General features: G+C 40.6%; 3 protein-coding genes across 3 annotated transcripts; 1 reads left to right on the top strand and 2 right to left on the bottom strand.

Annotated features, from left to right (window-relative positions):
- The first annotated feature begins 1,752 nt into the window (after window positions 1-1,752).
- On the top strand, window positions 1,753-2,819 carry LOC108042229. The gene has a single exon (XM_017120409.1). It carries the CDS (start codon window positions 1,947-1,949, stop codon window positions 2,586-2,588), a length of 642 nt encoding a protein of 213 aa, XP_016975898.1. The 5' UTR covers window positions 1,753-1,946; the 3' UTR covers window positions 2,589-2,819.
- Window positions 2,820-3,052: 233 nt separating this feature from the next.
- On the bottom strand, window positions 3,053-8,210 carry LOC108042228. The gene is made up of 5 exons (XM_017120408.2): window positions 8,040-8,210; window positions 7,206-7,907; window positions 5,655-6,441; window positions 4,071-5,364; window positions 3,053-4,013 (listed from the first exon to the last, which is right to left on the bottom strand). Exons 2-5 carry the CDS (start codon window positions 7,878-7,880, stop codon window positions 3,941-3,943), a joined length of 2,829 nt encoding a protein of 942 aa, XP_016975897.1. The 5' UTR covers window positions 7,881-7,907; window positions 8,040-8,210; the 3' UTR covers window positions 3,053-3,940.
- Window positions 8,211-11,792: 3,582 nt separating this feature from the next.
- LOC123037089 (chaperone protein DnaJ) lies at window positions 11,793-13,743 on the bottom strand. The gene is made up of 3 exons (XM_044456568.1): window positions 13,704-13,743; window positions 13,130-13,641; window positions 11,793-11,926 (listed from the first exon to the last, which is right to left on the bottom strand). Exons 2-3 carry the CDS (start codon window positions 13,632-13,634, stop codon window positions 11,793-11,795), a joined length of 639 nt encoding a protein of 212 aa, XP_044312503.1. The 5' UTR covers window positions 13,635-13,641; window positions 13,704-13,743.

The raw sequence follows: 13,743 nt of genomic DNA, 5'->3' as shown, positions 1-13,743 counted from the left end.
CCATACATAAATATACATACACATACAGAGAATAAGGGACATCGCTTACTGAAAAAGCATCATATTGAATTTAATATAATTAAATTAAATGTTTAGGCACAAGATTTGTGGCAACTTTCGTGTTTCACCCCAAGAGTATGGAATAAACCAAAACGGTGTTAGTTAAATAAAATCTCCGCTCAAAATATGTATAACAATTAAGATAAAAACAAACTTCCAAGAAATAAAATTTGTTTTCTAGGCATTACTTTAACGATTTGTATTTAAATGTAATTTAATTGTAGGTAAGGAAAACACAAACTATTAATGTATATTTTCAAATACGCTTTGAACTATTTGTTAAATAATTTATTGATAAATTGTTTTTATGACAGAGCAACAATTGTGTTGAGTGGGCAGCTAAAAGCTTGCGCATCGAAACTTACTTAAGATAGATAAATGTTTAATTGCACTTTACGGAATGCAGCAGTGTTAGCAAAATGGAGTACTATAAATGGATGTGTAAACTCAAGTAAATGCTATACCGTATATATCACAGTTTATGTCTTTTAACGGCGATGTACGATAGTTTCACTAATTAACTTGTTTAACGAGCAAATGCAAGCTAAGCATAAACGAAACAAACAAAAGACAGATTCGAATTAAAGTTATAAAAAAAATTTGACATTAAATTTGTGTTTGAATTTAAGTTATCAATCAGAAATTATGGCCATCAAAGGCTGTGATGCCATCGCGATTTTTATACCCTTGCAGAGGGTATTATAATTTTGGCCAGAAGTTTGTAACGCAGTGAAGAAGACGTTTCCGACCCTATAAAGTATATATATTCTTGATCAGGATCAAAAGGGAAGTCGATATAGCCATGTCCGTCTGTCCGTCTGTTTCAATACCGTTAGCGAGCTCAGTTTGAAAGCTAGCGATGTGAAACTTTCACAGTCTTCCTTAAACATGTGTACGAAGATCAAGTTTGAAAACCGCCCCGATCGGATGTCTACATCCTATAGCTCAAATAGGAACAATCGGATATAACTTGCATGAATGGAAGATATTTCGCGCAGTGTAAAGCTATTGACATGAATCTTTCCAAACCGTATTTTTTTATGGATACCTTGACCAGGGTAAAAGCGCGTGCCAATCGGACGTCCTATCCTATAGCTCCCATAGGAACAATAGGGTGAAATCGGTTAATGATATTTAGGATATTTCGCGCAGTATACTAGCTATTGACATGCATTTTTTCAAGTCTTATTTATTTAAGCATAGCTTAATCAGGGTAAAAGCGCTTGCCGATCGGACGTCTATATACCTATAGCTTCCGTAAGAAAAATTGTTAAAAGCTGCAAAAAAATCTTTTTTATTTTAAAAGCTATTGACATGAAACTGTGCAAATCTAGTTTATTTATGTATACATTATTCCTTTCGCTACCTTTTCAATCTTTTCAAAGTTTGCAAGGGTATTAAAACTCGGCTTGCCGAAGTTAGCTTCCGTCCTTGTTATATTTGTGACTTTAATGTTTAATGCTACATCAAGGCTGGTGAGTTGAATGCCTACATTCATAGAAAAGTATAATTTTAAATAATTATTCTGTAATCTCTTTCTAGCTGTCATGTGCTAGAAAAAAAGGCGCTGTTGCAGAATTTTGTAGCTGTTGAAGAAACGCCGCCTGTGAGAACAGGCTGACACGAGTATCGGCTGCTCCCGATTGCCACTCACAGCGAACGATCCCTTTCTGGAGCGCATCTGTCTCCCATCCCTAGCAAAGTGACGGCTTGTAAATTAAATTGTTGAGATTTAAAATTGCTTGGACTGACGGAAAAAGGGCAGTGATTGATTCCAAATACTGGTTACCTGCGAACAGGGTTTGATCCCAAATACCGGTTACCTGCGGACGCAGAATTCCGCGAAGTCGGCCGCGGATGCAGGCAGGCAGAAATAGATCCCTGTAATGTATATAAACAACAGCAGCCTTTTAGAGTCCAGACAGACCATGGAGACTTCGGAAGCAGTGAATACGTGTGCGGAGGGAGACCAGCTGAACGGGTCCTTCCGTCTGCAGTGCTCAATGTCCTCCGTGGACATGGAGAGTGAAAGCGATCTGTCGCTGGCATTTGACCGGGAAGAGCTGTCTCCTGATGGCAGCTGCGACGAGCTGCCGACCTTCGAAATCCGCACCTTCTCGCCCCACGGACGAACACCATCGCCCATAGACGACCTCAATCTGTCGGACATCGAGACGCCCAAGCAGCCCCTGAGGCACCAGCTCCTTCCCGGTGAGGAGGAGCCCTCCCGCCATAACGACCCCGAGTATGTGGCCCTGTGCGAGATCAACGCCCAGATCAGCCCGCCCGGCGACGCCGACGACTCCAAAAGCCTGGAGACGATCTTCGAAGGCGTCTTCTTAAACACCCCACCGCGCGAGAAGGCCACAAACTCAGGCAGTTCGCGCTTCACGCCCAAGCGCAGCCGGTCGAATCTCATGGAGCTAATGGCCATCGGCAACCGTCTCCACGACGGCAAGGAGAATCAGTCGCCGGACGCGCGAGTCTCCGACCCCCAATCGCCATCGCCGCTCAAGTACCCCACCTAGTGACCACCACCTATCCCAGCCAAAGCCATGGAGCCCTCGCTCAGACTGCCATCGATGTTCTAGACTAAGTTAGATTTACCTGAATGTGTTGTTCAGCCAGCAGGTGTACACTCTGATGTGTATCCTCAGCTAATCCTCGAATTCTCTCTAGCTACGTGCACTATATTTCCGATGTTAGGCTAGAAGTTTTTGTAGTGGTAAATAAAGATTGTCTTTCCTTGTTCCAAACAATACCCAAAGTTTCGGTTGTATTTGGGTGGGCAGATGGTCAGGTAGCCAGGAGGATGAGACGTCTTACAGGGGTACCTGTATGAAGACCGCTAATAAAAATTTAAATATGACATCGAAGAATCCGTTAAAGCCATGAAAAATTCGACATCTTAACTAAAAGGTTTTTGTAAGCTCAAGAAATAACCATGTTAGGGGTACTCAAAAGTGCTTCAATGAAGTAAGATGGAAAAGAATAGATTTAGTCAAAATAAATATAATTACATCCAGTCACAGTTCGAGGATAAAAACATGTTACTATTTTACAGTACATTTATAGTTAATGTTAGGTATAGAACACAATCTGGTAGATTCCTTAATAGACTTGCAAACAGAAAATAAATCATTCTTTCCACTTATTGAGAACATTTAACGTACAAAAATGTATTTTAGTTTTCCCAAATGTTAAAACTAGACAATGATCGGCTTTATAGTCTTATGTACAACGTCTCGCTCTATTTGATTGTCCACTTATTACGAATATTTAATATAGGAAAATGTATTTTAGTTTTCCCACATGTGAAAACTAGATAGTTCTCGGCTTAGTAGTCTTTTGTACAACGACTCGCTCTATTGGAGGCAAACATTTTGAAACACTCGCAAATATTGCGTACCAAACTGAACTTTAATGGTAATTTTTGGATAACTTGTACTTTAAAACTAGAGTTCTTACACTTTTATGAACATTATGGGGTAGTTTTTATAAAATTGTATTACAAAATAAGTAATTTGTGTGTATAGGTATCTTATAGGAAGATACTTGAAACCCACTTGCAGCGGCGATTGAAAATTCGCGTCTTACACGAACTCCAATTTGGAAGCAAAGTTGAAACTTATGTTAAAAAATAGGGACGAGCATTTTAAGTAATATAGAGTAATAAAATCGGGAATGTTTTCATTGGTTCTAGAACACATTCAAAAGTAATACAGTGGGCAGGATTGGAGGGAATCTTAAACTTCGAATTTTGTAAGCAATGATACTAAAATCAATTAACGGATGAGGTAGTTATCTCGCTTCTCTGTTCGTTGCCTTTGGTCCTTCTTGGCAATTTCAAGCCCACTCTGGCTCGCAAGTCCCTGTCCAATTAGAAGTTTTTTGAGTGGCGTGACGCCGAAAACACCTTGACGCGCAACAAGCCTGGATTGACCTCCTGCCATCTGAAAAAGCACAATGATTTGAAGATGGGCTCTTGACAAATATTGTCTTTCACTTACCGCAAACGCCGTTCGCCCAATCTGGACTTCACCCGGTTCTTAATGGTGGACACTCCGTTAGCGCTGTGCAATCCACGGCCCGTGATGATGAAGACATGCTTGTAGACGCGTGTGGAGTTGCGCAGCACAGTAATGTGTCGGTCGAGAAAGAGGTCCAGACAGCTGATCGCTTCTACCGTATGGAGGTAATGCAGGTCTAACAGGTCGGGGTTGTTCTGCGTGTGCCGATGCACCTCCATAATGCAGTTGGCCGCCCGCTGGTTGAAGACGTCGATCTTTTGCTTGTGCAGCTTGGCTATCTCAGAATAATAAAGCGCCACGCTGCCATTACCGCGCTGTACCGCCTGCTTGGCCTTCAGGTAGCACTCAGCTTTTAGCTGGGAGTGATGGGCGGCCATGTTTCGAGTCTCCTCAAAGTCGCGGAGAGCAGCACACTTCGCCTCTTCGTGCAGCAGGGGCGAACGACCAGTGGTGGACGAACTGGAACTGGAGCGCTGGCCTTGGCCGGAGGAATTTTGTTGCACTTGTTTTTGCGAATGCAGGTTCTTTTGCTCCTCCAGCGCCACCTGATCACTTAACTTTTCACCCTCGCGAAGAGCTTGCTCGTATAGCTCGGCACCAGTGAGCGAGCTCTGTACGTTGCTGTCCAAGACCTCGACTGTTTGGCCATAGTTGCTGCCGGTGGCCGCAAAGATTTCAAGCACCGTGTCGTTGGGAATGTTGGGGAACGTCTCGCACAGCTTCATCTTGGTTAGGTGGGTGGCGATGTCGTTGGGTGGTTGTTTACGGGCGGCCAACTCGGCTGCCTGCTTGGCTGCGAGCTGCTCGCTGTTGTATATGCTCCAGGCGAACTCCATGTCCAGAAGTTCACCTACATTGCTCGGGGACTCGCTGCACTCAGCGTATTCCGGGTGCTTAAGCAAGCGAGCGAACTGCTCATCATCACGCAGTGTTTGCTGGCGCTGCTCTTCCAGCTGGTTGTACACGGCCTCCATCCACAGCATATATAGCTGCTTGGCCAGCTGTCTCGGCACAAATATTTTTGTGCCGGCGGGTAGTTCCTGCTCCGTCGGCAACATCTCATCGTCCGTGTGGAACTGAGTGCGCAGCTGCTCAATAAGAACGGTGCCCAGATCCATTTCAAGCAAAGTATTGTCTTCAGGGTCCCCCTCTTCCGGCTCTTCCTGGTCCGCTTCTTCGAGCTCTTCCGGCAATTTGGTCACTACGGGTTGGTCCAGAATCCCATTACGAATGTCGCGAATTTTACGGGTGTGCTCCGAGTATTGTTCGTCGCCTGAAAAAGGATCGAAACCACATATTTATAATATATCGGATCACAATATAAATATACTATATATATATATATACACAATCGTAAATATACTAATATTTTAATCAAAATGCATTTAGACTGGGTTTATAGTAATAAAAAGTTTAAAGTGAAAAGTTGGGAAAGGGGTATATACGCTGTGTATCGGAACTGCGATACAAACTTTTGACTGAAATTAAAATACCTTGTGCAATGGCATCAACTTGACTTCTATGGAATATACATAATGTGCCATTTACAAGTGAATCTCTCACCTAAAACAAAGCAATTCTGGATTTTCAGCTGCAACTCCTTGTTGGTGGGCACCGAAATGCGTTTGTTGCGGGCTAGACGCTGCGGTTTAGATGCGGGCTTAGAAGCTGGCAGAGTTGGAGACGAGGACTTGGGACTGGAAACTGGAGACTCTTGGCTCCTTACCGACTTGTCGCAATCGCATAGAAAGTCCGCCCCCTCCTCGGTATTCACGGTAGCTTCTAGCCCGAACTGATCCGATCCCGTTGCAGCGTTGAGCTCGTCCTCCTTAAGCAGAATATCAACGGCCCAGTCCACGTCGGCCTGGCACTTGACAAAGAGATCCCAGAGGCCTGCCAGCTGCTTGTTGGGGTACATCTGGCGCAAAAGTGCAAAACCTCCAGGCTCATTGGGGCAGTCTAAGCGGTGCCTCTGAAAAGGCTTTACCTCACTGGACTCGGCTTTCGGTGGCGCCTTCTCTGTTTTGGTCTCGTCGCGAAGTAGTTTGATAAGCGAAGCCTCGCACGATGATGAAGCTGGATCAACCGGAGCGTCCGATACTGCCGGAAATGCTAAGTCTCCTGATTCTGCTGAATCCGCTGTCTGTGACCAGTAAGATGGCGCTCCCTGTTCGTAGGGCACCCAGCTTTGGGCATTAGCATTTAGATTATAGGTATGTTGCTGTGGCGCTGGGACTAAGGCTTCCAAAGACTTGTTCTCATCTGATGTGTTGACGACAGGCACCGTAGGAAGCGGCGGACGTTGACGCAGTTGCGGCAGGTCCACTGTGTACTTTGTCTCCTTTAACAACTGCCGAAAAATTAGATTAAAAAATACATTTAAATATGCACTACTGTATAAGGGATCGAATCCTTTCGATCGGGACTAATATTAAACCTTTCTTAATCGGCTTTTTGGTTTGAGTTACAAGTTCTGCCTTGTCTATATCGGTCACGAGACTTTATCCAGATAAAATAGTTAAAGATGTCTTAAAAAGGTTTTGTACCATTGCAACTATATCAAATATGTAATATATTTAAAAACAATAATGCTATGACGAATTTACTTAAAATAAATTCTTTAATTTCCAATATTAAATGAAACCCGTATTTCGGAAAGTGTAAACAATGGTTAAACAACAAAGTTATCATTTTTTAAAATGATTTATAGAAAGAATTGGGGGAAGTTTCATGCAGATAGCTTTAAAACTGAGAGGACGGGCAGATGGACATATCTATATTCACTCGCCTGGTGATGCTGATTAAGAATATATATTCTTTATAGGGTCGGATGTGATTCATTCGTTGCATTGTAAACTTTTGACTAAAGTTATAAGTCCCTCTAAAAATATTTCGTTATTTTATAATATTGTTTTGAGTCTTTTTAGAGTTTTGAGTCCCGCCTTATAAAAAAATGTATTTTTTCATGTGCTCAGCTAAAAAAATATTTGTTTCATATCTTACCAATTCATTCAAATAGTAACTCACAACAAAGCATCAAATTAAAAAAGTTTTTAGTTCCCAACATAAATAATTAAGGTAGTTTTCTCTAATAGGAATGGATTATGATTTTACCTGAATGAGGTCTTCTGCAGTAGTGCGCTCATAGCGCTCCAGCATGCGCTGTATGGCCTCCCGTTGAACCTGGTGTGTGTTCTTTTGCGCCAGCTTGCTTGCCGACTTGCTCCAGCTGGTCTGTGGCTCAAGCAGCTCCAGGACATATCCGTGCTGCACGGCGATCTGGACGTAGGGCTGCATTTCCCACACCATCGTGTTGGTGTTGTCCACGAAGATGGGGCTCCAGCCGCTGGCGGCCTTCTCGCGCACTCGACGCTGATTCCACTCGTGGGCGGCTTGTAGCAGGGTGCGATCGAACTCGTACCCATGGCGCGTCCAGAAGTAGTCGTCCGAGCTGAAGACAAAGTCACGCACTTTGTGCCGCTCGAGCAAGTGGGCCTGACGCAGGGTGGATTCGGCCAGAGTGCTCTTTCCACTTCCCGGAGGACCACGCATGATGATCATCAGCTTGTGACCCGCCTGCGCTTGCTGGCAGATCGAGTTTATCTGCTTTTGGTTGCTTTGGTTGTTGTTTATGTTGCTGGCGGGCCACATTCTGATGGAGTTTGGGGCTCCGGCGGTGTTATATTTCCGAGGAGTGCCGCCACTTCTGCTGCGGCTGCCATTGTTGTTATTGCTGCCCACCAAGAGCGCCAAATCCGCTGGCTCAGCGGAATTGCGCGCCGTCGACATTGCGTTTAGTTGCTTCTGGTTGTTGCTCTGTGGGAGAAGATCGTTGAGAGTGGTTCGTCCAAAGTAATGCGCAGTAATCAGAGGGACTCCCCGCCCCCCGAAGAGCACTTATCGCATCCGGGTCTTAAACTTAACAATATCAAACCAGGGGAAGATTACCTTAATTCTGAAACTAAGGTCTGCGGAAGAATTCCTCTCGCTCCTTTATTGGATCCACATGCAAGGTGACACCTGCGGGCTACTTTACTACGTTTGTTTATCTCCAGGATACGGGGAGCACGGCGTCTCGTTACATCCGCGAATTTGCTGCATTGCCAAATGGGAAAAACCACGTCCGAGTCGAGGCTATCGATTGCGCTATCGGCCACGCGTTATCGATAGGCACCAGTGCTGCCCATCCGTTTATTTATTTAGATATTCAAAAAGTTTTTCCCCAATGCGCTTAAAAGTATCAAATGCTGCTAACCTCTTTTAAAAATAATATTATTTATTTTACGGAAAAAGTTTAATACACTTGAATTATATACAAATCAGTTTTATTTTGAAAAAGTTTTTAGGTGACTTAAATTTGTTTATTAAAAACAAAAATATTTTGGTAATTTCTGTGCCACGATAAACAAAGTTAACCAAACTTACTACTAACAAGAAAGGAAAGCTAACTTCGGGCGGAGCCGAAATTAATATACACTGCAGAATATTCTGTAAATTATATTCTCCAAAATTAATCATATGATGCATTCTTAATACTCATAAAAAATCCCAACCTTAAAAACACCAAAGTTGTAGCATTTCCGATCGTGCAGTTATATGGCAGCTATAGGATATAGTCGGCCGATCCCAGCCATTCCGACTTATTACTGCGTGCAAAGGGTGTGTGCAAGGTTTCAATTCGATATCTTTAAAACTGAGAGACTAGTTTGCGTAGAAACAGACAGACGGACAGACGGACATGGTTATATCAAAGACCAATATAATCTCTGTATGTCGGCAGCCTGAGCCGGGATTTTGGATTTGGTGGACACAACAATGAACAAAACTCTTAATTTAAACATATTGAAGTCCATTTTGCTGCAAAGTGCAGAAAATCTGGGGATTCGTGATAAATTCCGATTTTATCAGGACAATTATCCCAAGCACACATCGCGAACTCTGCCGACATGGCTCATTTAAAGTTGCCCGCATATCATGAAACCATCAGCCTGGTCTCCAGATAATAATATTATTGATAATTGATGGGCTATATTGGACAGAAAAATTAGAAAGCGTCAAATTTTCAATAAGACGGACCTAAAAAACGCATTACTCGAAGAATGGGCCAAAATTAGTCCCCAAGTGACTTAAAAATTGGTCGATTCAATCCCAAAAAGACTTTAAATGATTGTTTACAAGGAGGCTGGTCATAAAAAATATTATTTTATCATTTTTAGTACATAATCTTAAAAAAATATATATAATTTTAAGGGCTGGTTGAACTAAGCTGTGGCATTCATTTTACCTGTTATTTGAGTCTAAAAATCAAAATAAATATTAAACAAATATTTAAAAATGAATTCATGAAATAAAAGTTAAAATACAGAGCTATAAATATGCGTTTGAAATGTTCCAATATCTCTCTTAATTTGCAAATTCAGCGATTTAAAGTTTTACTTGAGCACTGGTGGAAATAAGATGTGAGCCACTGTATATACTTTATAAGGTCGGAGATGTCTCCTTCACTGCGTTGCACACTTTTGACAAACATTATAATACCCTCTGCAAGGGTATAAAAATTAGATAATGAGATACAAAAAGGCGTTCAAATCTTTCAAAGAATTCGCTTTTGTCTTGTTACCCTTGTGTTTTACGAAACATGATTTTTTTGTGGTTTTAGATATTTCTTCTTTTAAGTGTAAGTATGAACTTGTTTTGAATTTCAGGTAGGTTACAGTTTTAAGAATATATGTATCCTCCTCTTAATATGAATCTTGTGCTAAAGCCATTTTAAGTTTTTTTTTAGCAGTTCCCTTTTGACAAATACAGGAAAATTGGAATGTAAGTAACAGATAGAAATAAACGTTTCCGATACTATGAAGTAGAAAACAAACTCTTTTTTGAGAGGCCCGGCCCGGCACGAAACTTATTTACACATATAAGGAAATTTAAAAGACATGCAACTTATATATATTATAAGTGCACATTTATTAAGGTATATTGAATATTGTTATGTATTTAATAAAAAACGAACTAAGTCAAATTTTTATTTAAAAATAAAATGTTTTCTAAATTTGTGCTTTTTAGCCTAGAGCGTTTTTCATTTAAAACATGGCCCGATGTTGAAAAAAGCCTTTCGCTCGTATAACTATTTCAGGCTTTTACGGGCCTATTTCGGGTTATCACGGGCCGGGCCTTTTTGCTAAGGCCCGGGCCCGCACGAATCTTAATTTTAAGGGCCCGGGCCCGCTCCGGGCCTGTGTAAGCCCGCGGACCACGAAAAAAACCCGGCCCGTGCCCACCTCTACTATGAAGTACATATGTATATTCTTAATCTAATCTGAACGTCGATATTTAGGAATCTATAAGAGCTAGAGACTTGGCACTTATCAAATGTTGCCACTCCCAGGCTAGCACCCACAAACAAACACTTTAGAGACCTCGTAGCCGCCAAATATTGGGCGAAATATGTCGTGATTAGCACCAAATATATATCAGCACTCCAAAAAAAATAGCACCATTAGTTTACAAGTTATATAACATTATATTTATTATATTATTATCTTAAAGTCAAAGCTCACGACTAAAGCGTTTCTTCTTGTTTTACTTTATATTTGTATTTTAACTTGTATGTTTTGCCATACAACATATTTTTAACTAAACCGGAGAATCAAATTGGGTGTCATGAACCAAATATTGGATACAAATATTAAATATAACTTTATACTTATATTTAAGAACATGTCGGTCCCTCCTTTTTAGGGTGTAAAATTAAAGATTTTTATTTTATTGTAACCTTGTACTTGTACTTATTATTGTAGTTTTTTTTAAATGATGTCTAAATTTACAAATAAGTAAAGATTTGTTTATCTAATAAATTTTGAAAAGAAAGGTTTTACTTGATCCAAAGTATTTCGCATATCGAGAATAATACCTACATATTTAACAAATTTACAAAACATTTTTGAAATAAATTTTTGAGTAAAAAATATATAAATAGTTTATAATTTGTATTTATATTTATATTATTACAAATGGTTTTATTTTACAGATTAGATTAGCCCAAAAAAAACAGGTTGAAAAAATAACATTTGTTATTTATTTAAATGTTAATTAATAAAGATACGGTATTGTTTATAAAAAAATAAAATAATATAGATAAAGTCTTATTTATAAAACTGGGAACGAAAATGCATTTTATTTTGGAATTCATCCCAGTATTATTTATTAAATGCTATTTTTATTAATCTAGATCTCATTAAAAAACAAGAAAGGAAGCAAACTTCGGCAAGCCGACTACATTTCCATTTCTATACCTATGTTATTAAAAACAATGAAGCTATGTCGATTGTGCGCTGCATTTTGTCATCGTTTCTATGGCAGCTATATGATATTGTTGTCCGATTTTAACAAAACTAAAAGGGTAATTCTGATATATAGTATATAATTACTATATCTCAAAGGAATATTTTGATAAGTAGAAACACAGCAAAATAAATATTTTTTTCATATTTATTTTTTTAATTTATTAGATTTTCCTATGGGAGCTACATATATGATATATGAAGATGTCTGATTCCGTAGTATTTAAATATTACCACATCGAAAAGATCAAAAAAAAAAATTAAAAACAACAAAGTTATATTTCTTAAAATTTATTTTTTCTGATTGTTCCTATAAAAATTGTTTTCGCCCCTAGAACTCGATATGTACCCTCCCCAATTACTTCGGCGGTACTACCCTGTCCCAAACTGCGTTAAAGATATTCTTCAGCGGGGAAACTAGATATGGACCCGTATTGGATGCAGTCCAATTCCAGCCAGTTCTCACACCTTTTACAACAGCGTTTTTAGAAGCTGTTAAAGTCGGATTTACTGTAGTTGTATAAGAGCCTTTGGCCCACTTCCAGCCCGTATACACTCCTGCGGAAGTTTTCTTAATAAGATTGTTGGCAGCCGAAACATAACCGGTTGGTGACTCTGATATTTTAGGTCCTTGAGGTATTACGTAATATGCAGAAACACACAATGATATCAAGATTGTGACACATACACCAAGACAGACCATTGTTGAAGTCATTGGTTGATTTCCTGGAAGCTCCGCTGAACTTGGAGAACTCGGACTAGATTCACAAGCCGGCGGTGCCGTTTGTGATGGCATTGGTTTTTTTATACCTTCGGTAGCCACCCTGGGAGCTGATGAAAAGGCGGAGCGTAAGGGCATCACAGAAGAAAAGTTAACTGGCCACATACTTCTAGCCTTTGAAGTTCCTGTTTTTATATATTTGATGGTACTTCTTGCTGCTGAATATAGAACCGAACCTGAGCCAGGAACAATATTAGTAACTATAACTTTTGTTGCCTTGTCCAAAGTATCTCTATTTATATAACGTTGAGGAGAACCCAAATAAGGAGTGGTTTTTGATACAGTCCATTTCCAACCGTTTCCTACACCTTCACCTGTGGCTTTTGTGAAGGATTTTAAGGCCGGACTGACATTGTATGATAACGTGGAGGCAGATCCTTTTCTTACTGATTCAGTAAGCTGTTTCCAGTATTTTAGCAGTCCTGCAAAAGTTTTTTTAGTTGCATAGTCGGCAGCATTAAAAGGTCCGTTTTGTGATCCCTGGGTTAATGTTTTGGCAACAACTGTTTTCGAAGCAGAAGATATTCCGGCTTGTGATCCCTGGGTTAGAGTTTTGGCGACAACTGTTTTCGAAACAGAAGATATTCCGGCTTGTGATCCCTGGGTTAGAGTTTTGGCGACTATCTCAGCAGCATGATTCAATTCAATTTGTTTTTGTGTTAGTGACTTAGCAACAACGTTGGCAGCGGAAGTCAAAGACGTAGTTGAAGTCGCCGAAAGAATTGCGGCTTGTGGTTTTTGGGTTACAATTTTGGCGACGACGTTAGCAGTAGAAGATAAAGATGCATTTAGAGTCTTGGAAGTCAGTCGAATATTTGGACCTGAAGTCAATTTGCCGAGTCTTGAAAGTGTTTTCGATCTTAAAGCGGCCAGCCAAGAGATCAATGTCCACAGAGACGCCGGGTGCATTTCACTGAATTCCTGGGGTACAACCTGTGTGATGACTGCCTCCGGAACTGGCATCGGAGGATGGTATCCCCGATATATTTTGTATGTCACATAGGCCAATAGTACGCCTCCGATACATATAGCCACTTTGAGCTTTTTGTAAAAATCGTCTTGGTTAGGTTCGCCTGGGTTTGGAATTGGGAAGAATCGATTTGGCTGTTCAAAGTTACCCTTGGACAAGTAGTAGCGATCACGGCGAGCCATTATATCAGAGACAATAAAGTCCTCGGAGGGGTGGACGTGACTTTGAGATTTAGTCTTCAAAGTGGAGTGATCATATGAGGCTCGTTTTTTGGGGTCGATCAGAACGCGGTACGCGTTGTTGATCTTCAAGAACTGCTCCGATCCGCTTATGTTTTTGTCGGGATGCCATTGCAGAGACAATTTCCGAAAAGAGCTTTTAATAAGACTTTCGGTGGCGTCCCTGCGCAATCCCAACATTTGGTAGTGGTCTTGGTAAATGTCGCTCATCCTGAGCCTGGACTTGGGAATATATCACGTAAGAATTTCTGGGAGTATTTATAGGCATATAATATTTACCTCTTGCTGGGTCAGAATACTGGGAAGTCCCAAATTAAAT

Source organism: Drosophila rhopaloa, unplaced genomic scaffold (genome assembly GCF_018152115.1).
Source record: "Drosophila rhopaloa isolate 14029-0021.01 unplaced genomic scaffold, ASM1815211v1 contig_12, whole genome shotgun sequence".
Taxonomy (NCBI): domain Eukaryota; kingdom Metazoa; phylum Arthropoda; class Insecta; order Diptera; family Drosophilidae; genus Drosophila; species Drosophila rhopaloa.
The sequence above is the reverse complement of the archived record's forward strand: the minus strand, read 5'-3'. Positions and strand labels throughout refer to the sequence as shown.